General features: G+C 39.0%; 1 protein-coding gene across 1 annotated transcript in view; it reads left to right on the top strand.

Annotated features, from left to right (window-relative positions):
- Positions 1–20,959, top strand: part of ABI3BP (ABI family member 3 binding protein) — a 216,487-nt gene that overhangs the window by 31,864 nt on the left and 163,664 nt on the right. Inside the window, exons 3-4 of the mRNA XM_065875880.1 lie at positions 7,432–7,500; positions 11,497–11,629. Coding sequence (XP_065731952.1) covers positions 7,432–7,500; positions 11,497–11,629 — 202 coding nt within the window. The remainder of the gene's footprint in view (positions 1–7,431; positions 7,501–11,496; positions 11,630–20,959) is intronic.

A 20,959-nucleotide genomic window follows, 5' to 3' on the forward strand; every position in this document is an offset into this window, starting at 1 on the left:
ATCTCCCGATACATAAATTTTATATTATCTATTTTTTGTAAAAACAGATGATTTTATTTTTAATAAATTCTTTGTTAGAATAGCTTTATGTTTAAGAAAAGTTGCAAGTATAAGACAGAATTTCTGTGTACTTGACATTCAATTTCTCCTATTCACATCTTAGGTTAGTATGGTACATTTGTCACAACTAAGGAACCAGTATTGATACATTATTAGCTAAAGTCCACAGTTGATTTGATTTCCTCCATTTTAACCTAAGATCTTGTTCCATTCCAAAGTCCCAGGCAGGACACCACATCACACCTAGTCATGTCCCCTTAGGCTCCTGTAGACTCAGTCTCCCATACTTTCCTTGGTTTTGATGACCTTAATGGTTTGGAGGAGTCGTGGTTAGGTATTTTGTAGAATGTCTTTCAGTTTAGTTTTGTCTGATGTTTCTTCTCATGTTTAGACTGGGGTTTAGGGAAGGAAGAGGTGTATTACTTTAAAAAAAATATTAAAAGGAAAGTAAGCAAAAGAAAAATTACTGCTAAATATTCTTCACCTTGAGAATCAAACTCTCATGCCTCACCCTTCAACTCAGAGCTATCGGTAGCCTTGTTTTTCTACCACATCACTCTGTGCCAGCATGAACAGTGGTTAGGCCATTTTTTAGAAACACTGCTCCCCTGGGTTTCCTTCTAAATCACTGACCCTCTTCAGCCAGTTATTTTATTTATTTATTTATTTTGCAGTACGTGGGCCTCTCACTGTTGTGGCCTCTCCCGTTGCGGAGCACAGGCTCCGGACGTGCAGGCTCAGCGGCCATGGCTCACGGGCCCAGCCGCTCCGTGGCATGTGGGATCTTCCTGGACTGGGGCACGAACCCGTGTCCCCTGCATCGGCAGGCGGACTCTCAACCACTGCTCCACCAGGGAAGCCCCCTCAGTGTTGTTTTTAAACGTCCAAATCACGATAGAAACAGTCTGGCCTCCTTTTTTTTAATCAAAAATAAACCTAACTACTGACAAAAGGTGTTTATGGACTGTCTTTAATAGGCTCAAAGTTACTTGGAAATTGATTTTGAAACTTCTCTCTGGGCCTTGAACAGTGTCTGGGATGATGTCCACCTTCCCTGATTGAGTCCAGAGGGTCCCAGATCTTTAAAGCAAAACGGTGAGAGCAGAGTGGTGCCTGGCCCTCTCCTGCTAGAGTAAAGCCTGCACACCCTCTACAGATCTGGTCTCTGACAGGATGTTTGCAAGCCAGCTGTCTTTAGCTTATGGAGAAGGTGGCTGTTTGTATATTGTGATTTCAGGGACAGAAGAAAGGAATTAGGAAGGGTGCTAGGCCAAAAGATTCTCCCCATTGGTTACTTGATGCCATGTATATATTTAGTAGAGGACATATGCTTGTCTTTTATGTAATTAAAATAGAACAGATCATGAGTAGGGGTAGTGTATTAATATGAATTCACTCATGCTAAGTTGTAAATAGTTGCTTTTGTGATCCTCTCTAAGAACAAATGAAAATAAGATTGATGAGGATTACCACATCTGGTAAAGAGATAGTCAAAGAGGGAAATGGACATGGAAGCTTAAATCTGGGGCCTTCATAAGCAAGTTTGTTCTAACTCACAATTCTGGTAAGCTTGGCTTCAGGTGTAAATATTCCAGTAATGCTTCCAATCCACTGCCTTGGTTTATATATTCCTACATCATTGGAGTAAAAGAATATGTAATATAATTGGTTACATCATTCTTTGTTTATTTTCCTAATCCATGTCTCAGGCACTCAATAAAAATGCTGAAGCAGGTTACAAAATAAAATCCTAGTGTAACATTTAAAAATATTCAGTAATAAAAGGGACAGAATAATGAGGGTTCAATATTCTGATAAAGCCAGGGAGTTACTCAACAGAAATGTATGTTTAGGGTCCTGCATGTTTAAAAAACGTGGTTCAGATATTTTACAGTAGGTTTTATCATATTGAGGAAGTATTCCATTAAATCCATATTAATTAAGAATTGATGTTGAATTTTGTCAAGTGCCTTTTCAGCACTTGTGGAAAGCGGTGCTTTCTTTTCTCTTTACGTTCCTGGAATAAACTACACTTGGCTGTAATGTACTATTATGTGCTGCCAGATTCAGCTTGTCAGTATATTTTACAGGATTTTTTGCATTGATATTTGTGAGCAAGTATTGTTAAAGAAAAATTATTCAGTGACACTTGTTAAAGATGGTAAGGAAGACTTTATTCAAGGGGGAGGGGGTTCTTGTGATAGATACAGGGAAAATTGCAGTGTTGTCTTGTAGTGAGGGAGAGAAATTGGGCTCAACTCCAAATATAATAAGGAAAAGTGGGAATTATAGCTAAGGAGCAGAGTAGGAGTGAATGGATGGAAAATTACTAAAAGGAAACATCAGGGGTCAGGGAGGATTCTGGCAAAACTGACCTAACAGGGTTCTTGATGAAGACAGGCCAGGGTGATCAGTTATCATCTGTGAGATGGAGGGTGATGAGGAACTTGATTGGATACCAAGTGTAATCAAGTATGGAAGATGGCGGATTCTGGCTCAACGGTCTCAGGATTTCTGCTCTAATTGGACAATGCAGAAATGAACACAGAAGCCCAAATGTCAGAGCCTAGTTGAGCAAGAGCTCAGAAGAGCCTGGTAAGAGTTTGGTCAAGAGAGAGAATCTTTGTCAGGGTGGGGTGTAATTTTCTTTTTTAGTGAAATTTTTGCATTTTGAAATCTTTGCTTGCTTTAAAAAAAAAAAAACAAAACGGTTTTGGGCTTCCCTGGTGGCACGGTGGTTGAGAGTCTGCCTGCTAATGCAGGGGACACGGGTTCGAGACCTGGTCTGGGATGATCCCACATGCCGCAGAGCAACTGGGCCCGTGAGCCACAACTACTGAGCCTGAGCATCTGGAGCCTGTGCTCCGCAACAAGAGAGGCCGCCATAGTGAGAGGCCCGCGCACTGCGATGAAGAGTGGCCCCCGCTTGCCACAACTAGAGAAATCCCTCGCACGGAAACAAAGACGCACACAGCAAAAATAAATAAATTAATTAATAAACTCCTACCACCAACATCTTCTTTAAAAAAACAAAACGAAAACGGTTTTGAACATTTTCCTTTTAAAATATGTCCTTAGGGCTCTTAGGACACAAAATTCTGCTTTTAAGAAATCATTATGATTGCTAACATTAAATTAGCACTTTCTGTGAATGATCATTACTAAAACCTCTATGAGCCCAGGTACTATGAGTTTTCAATTTTGCATGTGATGAACTAGGTGCACTGATGTTAAGTATTTTTCCTTGTACTAGCAACTAGCTGAGCAAGATTTGATTGCAGGCTCCAGGGTCCATGCTCTTACCCAGAAATTTAGTCTGTGATGAAACCAAACTGTTAAAAAGATGACAGGGGTAAAGTACATTATTTTGTTTGTTCAGGTCCCTTACTTGATTTCCTTTAGGATCATCCTGGCTTATTTTGTTTCTTTTGTGGAAACTCTCATGGCAGGAAAAGGAGAAAAAACCTCACTACGACACCATCCTGAAGTAGTGTGGCTTGCAATGCAAATGTCCCCTAACAAAAATGTGAGAATTAGGATTTTTTGAGCAGAGCGAGTATGGGAAGATTATTTGTGTTACCAAAAAATCTAGGACTTTATAAAGAATTTCAATAGTAGATTTCCTTAAACAGGAAGCTGTCTGTATCCTCCACCACAGGGCATTCAAAATATGAAGCAAATTAGATTTAATTAGTCTGCAACATTTCAGGAGTGGAAAAATTGTCAAGGTAACTGCATTCTATACATTTTCTTAAAATTTCTTAATAATACACATTCTCTAAAAAGTAGTTGATTTTGGCATGTGTTGCCAAAATTTCTGATCAGGCTACAGTGTATATATTTCCAGGCTGCTACAAATCCACAAAGGATTTCATAGTGCAGAACAGAAATAGAAATCTTGTTTTTCAGTTCTATTTTTCCACGTCTGTGTTCCCAACTGAGCGTAAAGACTACTGAAATGCGTGAATTTGGAAGTTTTTAATGAGAGTGAGAGCCGGCATATGCACCCAAGTTCCGACATCTGTTCCAATTTGTAATTGGCTGTAACAGCCTATGCTCTATGCAGAGCGACTGTGATCATAACAAAAATTACGTTTAAATTGCTCATGTAACCATATGTCTCGGATCATGGCACTGTCTTTAGCTTCTATGTGTGTTATTTTTCTTGTATTTCAGGCCTTTTTTAAAAACACTGAGGTATAGTTGAATTAACGTGTATCAAGGAAGGAAATAAAAGGCTAACTCTAAGAGACTCTGCCACAATGAGAACAATTTAAGAAAAATGGGATTTAGCTTTGTTTTCTAGAAGTGAGTTCCAGAGACTTATTAAAAGGGCATTTTGGGGACAAGATTAAGAACTACATAATTTGCAGGGCCAAGTGCAAAATAAAAACACAGGGTCCATGGCTCAAAAACCAGGAAAAAATGTCATTAAAGGTACTAAAATATAAAGTTTTTTCCACAGTTTCTCAACTTGTCACGGTGCTATTTTATTTGCTATTTAAGGTCATTTAAGTAAAGAAAAATGACGAGTAAATTCTTAGTATTTCTTTATATTGTGCAGTGCTAGTTTTAAATGCAAATGTAAGATCCTTTAAGTCCTAAGCAGAATCACTAAAATGACACAATTTGTATTTTGTAGTTCATGCATACGTACTTTATTCTTGCCACACTAGTGGAAATGCACAGAACTCAACTTTTTGATACTTGCTCATTCTACTAATACCCTCTGCCTTCCACTTACGAGTGAGGGAGAACTGGAAACAAAAGGAAGCAGGGGTTTCTCTAGCTTTTCCTTTCCCTCTGTGTCCTAATTTTCAGCGTCAGTGTCTTGCTAATACAGGAAAGGAACATGAATAAGAAAGGACATGATAGGATTCTTTGGTCATTTTTGTTTCCTAAAATGCTGTTGCCTTCTTTCTGCATTTGAAGCAAGTTCTGGTTCAAATGGAAGTGTGACCTCACAGGGCTGTCGGTTTCCCTTCCACAGACCCTTACTCAGTGGTAGATGTAATACGCTTACCGTATTTGACCTTTGAGTCTTACTGGACTCCCACACGACATGGGCCCTTTGGAATGCTATGCTAATGGGTACCTAGAATGCTATACATGGATGGAAGGAAGTGCAGACATGCATTATTGCTCTCATCTGCTCTGCTCACACTCATGCTCCATTATCCCATTGGACAGCCCTTATAAAACATGAATTCAAAGATAAAAGTATTAAGAATTTCATGATGGTGACAGCAGGATATTAAACCAAGCGTGGGACCCTTCTGAACATGGGGCTCGTGTGACTGTACATGCTGACCCTGCCTCAGTGACCTCATCTACAAATTGGGATGAGAATAGTTCTTGTCAGGTAGGATTGCCATGAGGAGTAACTAAATTATGAATATAATGTATCCAGCACATAGGAAGTACTCAACACACAGTAGTTTCTTAATACCTATATTGCTCTATATCCCAAATAAAATCAGGAAGTGGTTATTATATTGTTACTAGAGAACTTGATTTAAGTTGAGCTTTTCCTTATATAAGCTCCACTAAGCAAGATATGCTTTCAAACACATGAGACTGAAACACAGCGAACGCTCCTTTATCTGTGTTGTGGTTATTAGGCACCAATGCAATCGATGAGCAAAGCTCTGAGGTCAATTCAAGAGGTTACCTGGTTTATCTTTTGCAGTGGTAATTACTGCAGCAGGTTATAGCAAATAGGGCCTGGTGAGGTGTCCAGGAAAAAGACAAAGCCTTGAGTCATTAAACATGGTTGAAGGCCAGGTTGTCTCTGGCTGAGAATGAGGTCAGCCCCATAAAGCCTTGGGCTTCAAACACATGGAGGGGAGATGTTTGAAAGAAAACAAAGACGTGAGCTCCGTCTGAGCAAGTAGGAGTGAACTGTGATTGACTACAGCATCCGGATAAAGTGTGGTGTAGAATAAGTTCCAGGATCCAGAGTTACTGAAGAAATATTGTAGATAATACACATCAATCAATTGATTAATCCAATAGAGCTGCTTATAAAATGCTATTTTATATGCCCAGAGTGTATTTGGCTTATTTATACACTGTGTATAGACCAACCATTCCTCTTTTTTTTTTTTGCCGTACGTGGGCCTCTCACTGTTGTGGCCTCTCCCGTTGTGGAGCACAGGCTCCGGACGTGCAGGCTCAGTGGCCATGGCTCACGGGCCCAGCTGCTCCACGGCATGTGGAGCAGCTGGGCCCGGACCGGGGCACGAACCCGTGTCCCCTGCATCGGCAGGCGGACTCTCAACCACTGCGCCACCAGGGAGGCCCCAACCATTCCTCTTGAAAACATCAATTTTAAAAACTTTGATAAACTATCAGCCCCTGATTGAGTTAACACATATTGATTGTCTAAATATCATTTTATTTAAAACCTAAATATTTTAATTTTTATTTTTTTTACTGTCCACATTTTAATTTTTATATTTTTAGGTTGTTAAAATTTATTGAAGTGTATTTGATTTACAATGTTGTGTTTAATTTCTGCTGTACAGCAAAGTCACTCAGTTTTACATACACGTATTCTTGTTCATATTCTTTCCCATTATGTTCATCACAGGATATTGAATATAGTTCCCTGGGCTGTACAGTAGGACCTTGTCATTACTATTCAATGTTTTGATGAATACAGACACCTGTGTACCTTAAAATTGTCAAGATACCAGCCCACAGATTTCCCTCATAAAACCTCAATCTTTTTAAAAGAGATTCTCTATTTTCCATTGGTATATTTTAGGTGAAAATTATACCAACTTAAATTGTGATTTTGTTTAAAAATTGTTCATGAAAATGATTGATTGGATGTGATAACAGACTGAAATGCAAACAGGATAAAAAAAATAGGTAGGATGTTATGAATATTCAGATTCCCAAGAAAGTGAGCAATTTCAGATCATTCAACAGGTGAGACTCTTATGTCCTACACAAGTATAATTTTCCTTCTCTGACTTTGAAGCACCAGACTGACCCTCTGTGAGGAGTAGGATAACAAAAGAAATATGATCTGATTTTTAAAAAAGTCTCTTCGCAGAGCAAAGGACTGATGAAAATGTGGCATGAAATCTGTGTCTAGCATAATTCTTTTAAGACTTCTCCCTGACTCCTGTCCATGGGGTTTTGAAAATCTGGATTTAATTTTCATTTTAAAAACTTAATGGCCTGGACTATCCCAAGAAATTTGAACTTTCTGAATTCCTGGGCCCTCTCACCCACCCGTGCTGTGGTTACGATGACTAAAGCTGACTAAAGCTGGGAACACTGAGTCAGGAATGGGTTTGCTGTCGTGAACTCTGTTTGTTCGCAAAGAATCTTACTGATAAATAATGTTACTGTTTCCAGATGCTGAGCCTAAATATCTGATAGTCGTGCGGCCCGCTCCTCCTCCCAGCCAAAAGAAGTCATGCTCAGGTATTTTTGTTGATTTTTTTTTTTAAATTAACTTTAAAGCATGCCTTTTCGTCTCTTTTCTACCCACAAAGACCACGTGGCTTGGGGATGTCTCAGGAATATAGGTTAGAAGATGTACCATGCCCAGCAGACCCCCGTCAACACAACCCTGCTTGGGGAGTAGCATAGCCTGGTGGGAGAGGCTCTTGGGGTCTTTTCCAGCCTCACCACATACAAACTGTAGAGATTGAGGCAAATTATTGAACCTCTCTGTGCCTCCATTCTGACGTATGGTAGGGTCTGCGTGAGGATTAAATGAGTCCACAAATACACAACACGTAGGACAGGCCTGGCCCAGAGCAAGTGCTCATTTAGAGATAACTCCTGTTGGCCTGTCTCTATTTTGTAATGTGTGAACTAAAGCCCGCTCTTGTGCCTTTCAGATTTTTTAGGGCAAAATTTGATGTCTAACCTTTGCTGAAGGAAACTGTTGACATTTCAAAAGCATAACTCATTTACGTGTGTGTTAAATGGGTTGGAACTTGGATTTTATTTACACCTCTTCCTTCTAAATCTCTTGTATTTAGTCAAACATAGAAAATAGGACTTCTTTCATAAAACAGCAGTGCAACACCCATCTTCCCAGGGCTAGGGAGACTTAAAACAGGAAAGTAGATACCATATGTATAAAAAAGTAGAAACATTTCTGCATGACTAAGGAAGATTAAAATCCTATGTTGTCCTGGGACTTCCCTGATGGGGCCGTTCTGCCCGCCAATGCAGGGGACATGGGTTCGATCCCTGGTCCAGGAAGATCCCACATGCTGCGGAGCAACTAAGCCTGCGCGCCACAGCTACTGAGCCCACACATCCTAGAGCCCATGGGCCACCACTACTGAGCCCATGTGCTGCAACTACTGAAGCCCGCGTGCCTAGAGCCCGTGCTCTGCAACAAGAGAAGCCACCACAGTGAGAACACTGCATAGCACGATGAAGAGTAACCCCCACTCGCCACCACTAGAGAAAGCCCGCATGCAGCAACGAAGACCCAACGCAGCCCCCCCAAAAAATCCTATGTTGTCCCAATTTCACTGCTAAAATTTCTTCTCAGATCAAATAAGGAAGCCGTTGCTATTACGAAGGACTGATAGAACTATAAATATGCTTTTAACATCTGATGTCACATCTTACTACTCTAGATAAAGTTGATCATAGTACTTTTCTTTTTCATGTTCTAATGTGAACTGTTCTCAAAATAATTATTTCCTAATCATATTTGTCTTTTACAGTACTCTGGTTGCCACACAGAAAAAAGGATCTTTCTTAAAGGGATGAGAAGGGTTGGGGGAGTGTACAGATATTCACATACACTGAGCAAAGGCGCCCTTTGCAGCTCTGTATTCTGTCTCCTAGGTGTATTAGCCATGCCTGGTTACCAGAAATCAGTTGCCACTATCCCCTCCCCTCCTTCTGTTGGTTTCCTTTTCTTTTTAGAGAAGCAATAAATGGTCAAGTATTTTGAGAAATACAGATCCTTTTCCTTGACCTCTTATATTATCCCAAAGTGCAAGGAAAGTTTCAATCAGTACTTACAACTTACTGATGGTAGTCGTCCAGGCAGCTTTCCATACACTTGAAAAGAAATGTACTCTCATCAATATTTCAAGATTCTATTTCAGAATATTTAACAATAAAGTCAGGAAGCATGAGTATGGTTTTATGGGATTCTGGCTTCATAGTCACTGAAATTTTTCTTAATATGATTATAAAACAAATATACAAAAAGAAGTAAGGAAGGTCAAGAGAGTGATTACAACTTAATAGAATTTTATAACTTCGTTTCATTTGGGGGCTTCTGTGACGCTGGCCTTAGAGATTATTTTTCAGTATGATGACCAACACAGGAAATTGTTTCATCCCACTCAGGATATAATACCCCACCTTTCCTTTCAGGCAACAGATATAATTTTTGTTTTTATAATCTGCATTTAAGAGTGATGTAATGAGTCATGGATTAGCTTCCATTCATTTTATATTTGTATCTGCCACATAAATTTTAATTATTTAATCATTTTTAAAGTAAGATCCAAACTTAGTGAAATAATTATTTGATAGTCATGTAAACCTTAGGTTCCTTGGGGAAAGAAAAATGTACCTTTTTTTCTCTAAGTGGCATTATCTTCATACATTGTGAGCCAAGCCAGTGATATAGTAAAAAGAAAAGTAGATTATAATTCAGGAGGCCTGGATTTGAATCTTAACCTTGGACAACCTTGAAACTACTCTGGGCCTTGTTTTTCATCTATAAAATGAGACAGCTGTGTTACGTGAGTGAGTGAAAATCAACGCAGGGGTGGAAAAAGACTTATCAGAATCACCTCAGGTCTTTTTCAAACTACCGGTGTCCCCCACCTTTATCTCTGATTCTAATCTGCCCTCCTTGGGGGCCAAACTTGAACCCTTTGAATCATAGATAAGGTACTGTTGCAGGTGGATCTGGACAGATTTTCAGAGAAGTATAGTTGCATGTTTGCAAGTGATTAAACAATAACCATCTTTGAAAATTATTTAAGATATCTTTTAAAAATTCATCTATGTCACAGTGAAGTAACTTTCCACCACTAGGTTGTGTATATTCTTGTTTCAGAGGGCTTTTCCGCTAGAATAACAACTTATACAACTTAAATCTGACAGAAGCAGCAGTCATGGCACAATTTTCAAGGGTATTTGGTTCAGATAACCTTAGCTAAGCTCATACAAGGGGTGCCCTCCTACCCACCTTCTAAAGGTCACAGGCCATTTTGCTGTTTGGCTCACACTACAGTAGATGAAGATAAAATTTCTTTTTATAACAAATATACGTAGTATCATGAAATGAAAAAGAGAATTAATGGAAATACAAAGCATATATGTTTTACATTAGTGCTGCATAATTTTATTAGGTCCCATTGGATTTTTAATTAATCCTATTAGATTGTACCCTGATTTCTTTTATGAGCCAGTGTTGGTTTCCATGGTTGAAAATCTTCCCGCCTCTTTTTCACTCTCCTCCCATGCCTGCAATTTCAAATATTTTTGAAAAAGCAAATGTCTGCACCCCCGCCACATACTTGAAAAGAATCTAGTGGTATATCAGCATCACTCTTAGCATTGCCCCAATCCAGTTAGTCTTATCTGAATAACTGTGCTTCCTGTATTATTCGTACTCTTCCAGCAGTATTAAAAATGTGTGCACCTTTTCCATTTAGATACTCACTGTAAAAAAAAAAAAAAAAAAAGGCTATTACAATGGTCTCACAAGGGATTTTACACTTCCAAATAGTTTTTTTTAAAAAAGACTATAACCTGCAACCTACATGGTAAGCTTTCTTTTCTAAGGTGTTATTTCACACTAATTCACAGTCCCAGGGGGGAAAAAAAGCATAATTTATTTTGTCTGTAAAAGAAAATTGAGTATATATATATATATATGTATATATATGCCTATATGTGTGTGTGTTTATTTCATTGATAATAGCCAAGACCTCCATATTCATCCCTGAATCGCAAGAAAATAAAAACTAGGAAAGTATATAGTTCATATGTGTATACACACACACACACAGACACACACACACACAAGTAAATCTCAAAAGGGTATTTCATTTGATTCCTGCTTAAATTCATGGGCAAACCATTATTAATATTTGTGCACTACATAAAAAGAAAAGGAACTTAACGCTTTCACATTCTTCATCTCTTGCTAAATTACCTTTGTCTATTTTACCCAAATCATAAAGGACTTCCCTGGCGGTCCAGTGGCTGAGACTCTGCACTCCAGGGGACCCCAGTTCGATCCCTGGTCAGGGAAGTAGGTCCCACATGCCACAACTAAGAGTTTGCATGCCTCAACTAAGGATCCCGCATGCCTCAACTAAGACCCAGTGCAGCCAAATAAATAAATATTTTAAAAATTATTTTTAAAAAAGAAAATACACTAAATATTAACGAGAATTAACCTGTCTGTTACCTCCGCAGGTAAAGCACGATCTCGCAAACCTCTCCAGCTGGTGGTTGGCACTCTGACACCAAGCTCAGTCTTCCTGTCCTGGGGCTTCCTCATCAACCCTCACCATGACTGGACATTGCCAAGTCACTGTCCCAATGACAGGTAGTTCACCATTATGGAAATTTTTGTTTTTCATCTGAAAATTGGCACTTGCTTTCAATAGTATCTGCACCTGCTTTAGAAGAATGTGTAAATGTCAGGAGCATCAGTATTTACAGATCAGCTATTAGCTGTAGAGCCTGATCTAGGTGTGAGGGGAATGAAGATACATTAGTCAGGATCCCTACCCTTCAGGGAGTTATCACCTATCTGAATAGAAAACACATGCAAGTATTTTTTTCTTTCTGAAGAAAAAACTAGAAAGGAAAATAAGCCAAATAGCAAGTGGGGTTTTCAGTGATAAGTGTAAAAAAAAAAAATCAGAGGATGAGGTTGAAAGCACTTAGTAGAGACTGTTAAAAGTTGCAAAGCTTCATCTTTGGTTTGAAAAGGATGGATCTTTGATCTGTCAGTTGACGAAGTGCTAAAACAGTAGTTCTCTCAGTGTGGTCCCTAAACTAAGCAGCATCAACCTCAATAAACATCACTTGGGAAATTATAAAAAATGGAAATTCTCAGGTCTCCAGACCTACTGAATCAGAAACTTCACCTAAGCTTAGGGATCATTGACTTAGAAAACTGGAGGGAGGAACACATGGAGAAATGTAGGTCAAGGAAAAGCACAGTTGGAAATGAAGCTACCATCTTCTTTGGCAGAACAAAATTAGAAAAACCTAAGTTTATTTTTAAATTACTGCCATTCATTCATCCAGCATATGTAGTTGGCATTGTCTATGTGCTGGGCACTGTATAAATGCTGAACCATGATTCTAAACTGGGTATAAGATGATATTTGCTTTTCATAAGTATTTACTACAGTAGCTTCAAAATTCAAAGCTTTGCATCTGACAATCAAAATTTTCAAGCTTCAACCGAGGAGTTTTTATATTAGAAGATTTTTTTAAAATTTTAAATATTCAAAGTGACTTAAATGTTTAAGATTTGTTTCATTACTTTTTTACATAAAAAACTGTGTTATTGAGGAATAATTTAAGCCTAGTAAAATGCACAGATCTTAGGTGTACAATTTAATCAATTACAAAAAAGTGTGTAACCATGTACTGTATACCCCATCAAGACATAAAACATTTTCATTACTCCAGAAAGTACTAGAGTTGGCCACTCTAGAATTCCATATAAACAGAATCATAAAGTATGTTCTCTTTCTGTGTCTATCTTATTTATTCAGCATGTTTTTTGAGATTCATTCATGACATTGCAAGTATAAATAGTTCATTCCTTTTTTATTCCTGAGTAGTATTCCATTATGTGAATATTTCAGAATTTATTGATCCATTTTCTTGATGGTGGACACCTGAATTGTGTCTTGTTTTTTGGTTTTTTTTTTTTTTTTTTTTTTTTTTTGCGGTACGCGGGCCTCTCACTGCTGCGGCCTCTCCCGTTGCGGAGCACAGGCTCCGGACGCGCAGGCTCAGCGGCCATGGCTCACAGGACCAGCCGCTCCGCGGCATGTGGGATATTCCCGGACCGGGGCACGAACCCATGTCCCCTGCATCGGCAGGCGGACTCTCAACCACTGTGCCACCAGGGAAGTCCCTTTGGTTATTTTGAATATAAATTTTATAAACATTTTTGTATAAGACTCTTGTAGATATATCTTTTAATTTCTCTTAGATCAATACCTAGAAGTAGAATTGCTATGTCACAAGGAAGATGTATATTTGATTTTTTTTGGCCTAATTTTTCCATTTAAATTCCCACAAGCAGTATATGGGAGTTCTGGTTGCTCCACATCTGCACCAGCATTTTGTGTCATCAACATTTTTCATTTTAGCTATTTTAGTGTAGTCATATCTCATTACCATTTTAATATGTATTTGCCTTGTACTAAAGATATCGAAAACATTTTCATGTACTTTTTTTGCTTTATATCTATTTTTTGTAGTGCTTTATTTCTTCTTATTTGTCTTAATTGGACAGAAAAGAAAGCTTTAAAATGTTTGTAAGTTCTCAGAAGTACCTTTCATATGACTTTGATTAAGAAGTCTAAACTAAGAAAGAAAAAAATTTTCTTTCACATGTCTATAGTTCTGAAGGAAGAAATTCTTGGAAAAAGTATGTAGAAGATATGCCAAAACTAAATTTTTTGAAAAGTAATTTTGAGCTGTTTCAAAGAATCTGAACTATTCCTTATTTCAACCACTACTAAACCCATAACTTACTTTGTTTGGAAATGGACTCTTGAAAGAACTTTCTTTCTTGTGATAACTTCAGTTTCTAATGGGTTCACAGGGTGCCAGTGCTGAGAAAACAAACACTTAAGGGTTGCTTTCTTTTTCCTTTTTTTAGTCTCTTACTAAGAAAGAAAGAAGGAAAACAAAGAAGGGAGGGGAGGGGATGGGCAGGAAGGGTAGAAGGGAAGGATGGAGACCTGATACTCTTGTAACAAAATGTAGCTGATTTTAATGGTTACTCAACTTGCTTGATAAATCCATGAGGTTCAGTAACTTGCAAATTCATATAGCAGGATTTGGATATGATTTCCTCCCCTCTCCTCAAGCCTTTTCTTCAATTTCACTTGGTTCTGCAGACCCCTCCATGAAACGACTTATCTGATGATTGATTCTAATTGATAGAGATTGCCACGGTTTGACAGCACAAAGAGATAATGAATACGAAGAAGGTAGAGGAACAGTTGCCCGGATAGAGTTAGAATTTTATCCAAGGCAATTGACTTGAAGGCCCCAAGCTACTCAGACAATGTGTACACCTCACCCTGTCATCCCCTTGCCCATACACCCTGGCTCTGCTCTTCTCATCAGATAGATGGAGTCATGCCCATCAAATCACAATATTTAAAATAAATAATTCTACCTAGAATGAAGTTTTTTAAAAGATTCAATAATAATATGTCAAGATGCTTGCCAAGTTTCAAACATGAGTGTGTGGAAGGATCAAAGTATCCTTGACAGAAATAGGGAATTGTTAGGACATGACTAAAGGGGAAGAATTAAATGGTAATGACAAAAAGAAGCATTTGGAGTACTTGTGAATTTTATTTACCCATCCCTCCTTTCTCCCTAGTTAGAACAGTTAATAAAGAGCTGACATTTGAGAAAAAATAATAGTCCTTATTTAAAAGCTCTGGAAATACTGTACATATTATAAGCACCCAAATAAATCCACCAGAACAACTCAATTGGTGTACTTAGATGCAGAATTGGAGAAATCCACCCTCATATGATTATGTAGATGGTATTTTTTAGAATTTAGATTAATCCAGTAGGTTAGAGTAAGCAATAATAGTTACAGGGAATGATTCCTCCTTGAAAATTAGAAGATTAGTACAGCTCAAGTTTTCCTTCAGGAGCATATTCTGACAAAACTGTTGGAATCTGAATGCCCTTGGCTTGCTACAGGAACATCAACTGATGTCATTTTAATCCATTTAACTCTGATATTTGGCACTATGTGTAAAGTCTCTGGCTTTTTAAAACAGAATCACTTCACATTGGTTTGTATAGCATCATTTAGTAATTTGCGAATTACTAGGCAAGTGCAAGTTATTGGAAAGGTTTCTTTACATTATACTTTGACTTTTTTCAAATTTTATTATTTATTTTTGGCTGTGTTGGGTCTTCGTTTCTGTGTGAGGGCTTTCTCTAGTTGTGGCGAGCGGGGGGCCCCTCTTCATTGCGGTGCGCGGGTCTCTCACTGTCGCGGCCTCTCTTGTTGCGGAGCACAAGCTCCAGATGCGCAGGCTCAGTTGTTGTGGCTCATGGGTCTAGTTGCTCCGTGGCACGTGGGATCTTCCCAGACCAGGGCTCAAACCCGTGTCCCCTGTATTGGCAGGCAGACTCTCAACCACTGCGCCACCAGGGAAGCCCCTATACTTTGACTTTTGACTTTATATATCAAAGCTCTCGTGTGGTGAGTTTCTAATGAGAAAACCTCTGTTTTCTGTTTTATTTGTTTTAAGCTTCGAAACATTAATGAGTCACTTTATCCTTGGTTGTATGTTTCCATTCCTATTTGCATAGGGTCCATATGGTTCTCCTATGTTTTTAGAGCCTTTTCTGAGTTCACATTCTTTGGAGAGTAGATGTACCTAATTTACAGTTTTTATTCTTAATGGGCTTTGAAAGGAAGAATGTACATGTTTGTCCTCAATATATCTAAGGTCAAAAGAAAGCTTTCCAGATTGGCCCAGATGAAGAGTTAAAACCACAATTTATTTCACCATTAATAGCATATTTTTTCCTTCCCATGTTTCCAGCTTGTTAAAGTGTTCAAGATTGCCTTAGTTCTCACTCCTTTGCCAACTTATTAAAGCTTTATGATTCTTTTAGAATTTTCTTTTCACATTTTCTAACACTTTTCACATTGTACTTACTTGCTCTTAATGTAGAATGAGGGCCCTCCTTTTTGGCTGGTCCCGGGCTGACTCTTGCCTTTTTTTTTTTTTCTTTATCCCAAGTTGTTAAGAAGTGAATATTTTTGATGTCTGGAAATTCTCACTTGATTTAGCCCAATGCCTTGTTACCCATTTGTCTTGCCATGTAAATTTTAAGCTCTGTGAGGACAGGGACCATGGGTATCTTAGTCCACCATTGTTTCCTCAGTCCCCGGGCCAGCATCTGGCACACAGTAGGCCTTCAGTAAATTTATACTGAATGAATAAACAGTAGAATGTTAGCATTTTCACTTTTATGCCTTACCATTACTTCAAACTTAGAACAAAATTGAACTCATACTTTTCTCTTGAAATATCAGTTCCCCTATTACTTTCTGAAGTATCATAATTCTTCCACTCTCCATAATTTGAAACTTCATGAATTTTTAAATTCTTCATTTCCTATAGGTATTGAGGCTCTGAGTTACATTGGTTTTGCCTTTGAGAAGTACCCATATTAGTATCTTTATCTTCTGCTTCTCCATTTCCATGTCAATGATTCCAATCCAGACACTCCTTACCTTACCCTGCATCCTGGGAATAGCATCCTGGCTACTGACCCTGACTCTTTTCGTATCCCAATCCATCCTGGTTTCTGCAATACTGAAGAAAATTTAGGCTATTTGCCGTCAGCTCACTGTTTCTTCATCCCACATTTAGTTTTAACTCTCTTCTGTTCTTACCAAGGAACATGTTTCTGACTTCAGACAGTGCTCATCATCTGGTCGCTTCCATATTCCATAAGCCTTTGATCTTTTACATTTGCCTCTTTACTGATATTGGTGCCCTGCCTCTTGCTTACAAACATGCTCAAGATTTCCCTACTCCCAAACAACATCTTCTGTTGACTGTGTTATATCTTCTAGGCTACTTTTCAGACTCTTCTCTTAATTCCAAAACTTATCAGATTAACGTGCTCTCATATTCTTGACTTCTCTACCACACTCACAGTCTTTATTCTCTTTCATTGGCTTCGGTCCTCTTTTTACCATTCCACTGAAATTTCTCTTGGTGATCATCAGTGATCAATTAATTGCTAGATCCAGTAGAGTTTTCTCAGTTCTTATCCTTTTAAACCTCTTTGTGGGAATTTTGGCCATCCTCCCATTCTTGAATTCTTTCTTCCTTTGAAATTTTTATTTTGATTTTCCTCTTACCCTCTTCCTCTTATGTTTTTTCTTACTTGTTATCCTGTCTCTCAAATGTGGAATAGAGATATATCCTTGGATGTCCACCTATGTATCCTCCTTATCTCAGCTATAAGCCATGTCTTTATCACCTCTATATAGAACAGTGATTCTCAAAGTTTGACATACTTGCAAATCATGTGGGAGATATTGAACTTTGATGTACTTGCAAATGATGTGGGAGATATTGTTGAAATGTGGGTTCTGATTCCACAGTCCTTAGGAATAGCCTGAGATTGTGCATTTCTAAAACCTCCCAGGAATTTCTGATGTTGCTGTTCTACAAGGAATAGCAGGAGTGGTATAAGGATGTAAATGACTTCCAATGCTAAACCTCTGACCTTGACCCAATTCCAAAGTTCTAAGAGTGTATTTTTAGTTGTCTGTGGAACATTTCATTAGGATGACCAGATAACAGTGTTCAGCACCTCAAACTCAAACTAAATCAATGTTGTCTATACTACTAAAAAAAACCTCCTTTTCCATCTCTTTAACTTCCCTCTTCTCAAGCTTGAAAATTGAGTTTTGATTTTTATTTACACTTCTCTTGGCACCCATATCTCATAAGGAGTCTAGTCTCATCAATTTAACTTTGATCTGTTCCTTTTTTCCCCTTCATTCTATTCCTTCCATGGTTCACTCCTTTGTTATCTCATATCTGGACTATAGCAAAGTGAGATTCCTCCCTCCAGTTTTTCTCTGATTATTCCACTGCTGATAAAACTAACTTCCTTCATTACTGCTCAGCTTTATTTACCTATTGATTCTGTTGAAGAATCTCCCTCAGGTTCCCACTGGCTGGTTAAAAAAAAAAAAAAAAAAAAAAGGTCATAGATTCTCTCCAAGAATCTATCTCAAGGAATCTTCGAGTCATCCTCCTGTCATGGGGTTTAAATCTGGCCTACTCTGCCTTCCCTGGATCTGGGTAGGATTTCCTGCTCTAAATCTACTACCGAGGTGGGGTTTACAAAGTAGCCTTTTTACAAATTCAGGCTTCAGGATGCCATGCCCAGCCACCCTCAGATGCTTTGCTTTTCATCCTGCCTTCTTTAGTCATATGCAAATGTACACCTGCCTCTTTCCCTATTCTGTGAGCTCATTTTTTAATTTATGCCCAGCGTCTTACTTGTCTTTCATCACACATATAATATAGCATCACACTTCACAACAGTAGTTCTCAACAAATGCATGAATGAATTGGCAAGTGGAATGTCCAAAACTAGCTTTAAAAATCATCTAACTAGTCCATTCAGCCCTTGAACCTCCTCTAAAACATCTCGCAAACAGACGTCACAGTGAGTATCTCCAGGGGTGGTACATAGCATGATTGCTCGGGGTATAAATTCTGGTCAGACTGACCTAAGTTCAGACTTCTGCTCTGTTAGCTGAGTGGTCTTGGACAGGTTACTTAAATGCTTTCAGCCTTGATTTTCTCATCTGTAAAATGGCAGTAATAACAGTAATATCTCATAGTGTTGTCAGAATTAAATGAGATGACACATGTAAAATGTGGGTATGTTCACTGGCATGCAGTGAATACTCAAGAAATGATACTGAGGCGTGAGGAGTTTGGGGGCACACGAAAAGAAGTCCAGACAGCCTGTAGGAACAGAGAGCAGCTCCGAGCTCCCAGCCAGCCGGGAAACAGGACCTTGGAGCCACAGCCAGAAGAAACTGGATTCTGCCAACAACCTTAATGAGTTAAGAAGCAGGTTCTTCCCAAGAGCCTCCAGTTACCTGGCCAGGGATCAAACCTGCACCCTTGGGACTGAAAGCTTAGAGTCTTAACCACAGGACCATCAGGGAATTCCCCAGAATCCCCCACATCTTACCACCTCTGCCACCCTCGTCCAAGCCACCATCATCTCAGGTTTATCCACTGAGAGGGACTGCAACATCCCAAAGCAAGGAACCCACTTAGCAACTGGATCTTAGATTCTGAGTACTAGGAAATCTGGCAGAGACCATCTTCATCAAATGAATCAAGTAAACAAAGTTAACATCACAAGGAATGCAACAAATTGAAATTGTGCACCCCCCGATAGGATGCAACAGGAAGAACACAGCATCATTTGTGTGATATTCCTGCCAAAGTGCATCACTTGAGACTTGTGACTTGTGCGAGTGACACCTCTAGTCGAATCCTTTGGGATGTATTTCATTTTCCATGTGGATAAGAATTATCAAAGCAAAAACTACACTGGACAGAGTTATAGAGCCGTGTGGCTGACAGGGTCTTGGTGCTCCGGCCGAGTGTCAGGCCTGAGCCTCTGAGGTGGGAGAGCCGAGTTCAGGACATTGGTCCACCAGAGACCTACTGGCCCCAAGTAATACCAGTCAGTGAGAAATCTCCCAGAGATCTCCATCTCAACGCTAAGACCTAGCTCCACTCAACGACCAGCAAGCTCCAGTGCTGGACAAGCCATGCCAAACAACTAGCAAGACAGAAACACAACCCCACCCATTAGCAGAGAGCCTGCCTAAAATCATAATAAGTTCACAGACACTGCAAAACACACCACCGGACATGGTCCTGCCCACCAGAAAGACAAGATCCAGCCTCATCCACCAGAACACAGGCACCAGTCCCCTCCACCAGGAAGCTTACACAACCCACTGAACTAACCTTACCCACGGGGGGTACACAGCAAAAACAACGGGAACTACGAACCTACAGCCTGCGAAAAGGAGACCTCAAATGCAATAAGTTAAACAAAATGAGAAGACAGAGAAACCATAGCAGATGAAGGAGCAAGGTAAAAAACCCCAGACCAAACAAACGAAGAGGAAATAGGCAGTCTACCTGAAAAAGAATTCAGAATAATGATAGTAAGGATGATCCGAAATCTTGGAAGTAGAATGGACAAAATTCAAGAAACAGTTAACAAGGACCTACAAGAACTAAAGATGAAACAAGCAACGATGAACAACACAATAAATGAAATTAAAAATTCTCTAGAAGGAATCAATAGCAGAATAACTGAGGCAGAAGAATGGATAAGTGACCTGGAAGATAAAATGGTAGAAAAAACTATCCCAGAGAAGAATAAAGAAAAAAGAATGAAAACAATTGAGGACTGTCTCAGAGACCTCTGGGACAACATTAAATGCACCAACATTCGAATTGTAGGGGTCCCAGAAGAAGAAGAGAAAGAGAAAGGGACTAAGAAAATATTTGAAGAGATCATAGTTGGAAACTTCCCTAATATGGGAAAGGAAATAGTCAGGTCCAGGAAGTGCAGAGAGTCCCATACAGGATAAATCCAAGGAGAAACACGCCAAGACACATATTAATCACACTGTCAAAAATTAAATACAAAGAAAAAATATTGAAAGCAGCAAGGGAAAATCAACAATTAACATACAAGGGAATCCCCCAAAGGTTAACAGCTGATCTTTCAGCAGAAACTCTGCAAGGAGAAGAGTGTGGCAGGACATATTTAAAGTGATGAAAGGGAAAAACCTACAAGCAAGATTACTCTACCCAGCAAGTATCTCATTCAGATTTGATGGAGAAATTAAAACCTTTAGAGACAAGCAAAAGTTAAGAGCACTCAGTACCACCAAACCAGCTTTACAACAAACCCTAAAGGAACTTCTCTAGGGAGGAAACACAAGAGAAGGAAAAGACCCACAATAACAAACCCAAAACAATTAAGAAAATGGTAATAGGAATATACATATTGATAACTACCTTAAATGTAAATGGATTAAATGCTCCCATCAAAAGAC

The sequence above is a fragment of the Phocoena phocoena genome, chromosome 4 (genome assembly GCF_963924675.1).
Source record: "Phocoena phocoena chromosome 4, mPhoPho1.1, whole genome shotgun sequence".
Lineage (NCBI taxonomy): Eukaryota > Metazoa > Chordata > Mammalia > Artiodactyla > Phocoenidae > Phocoena > Phocoena phocoena.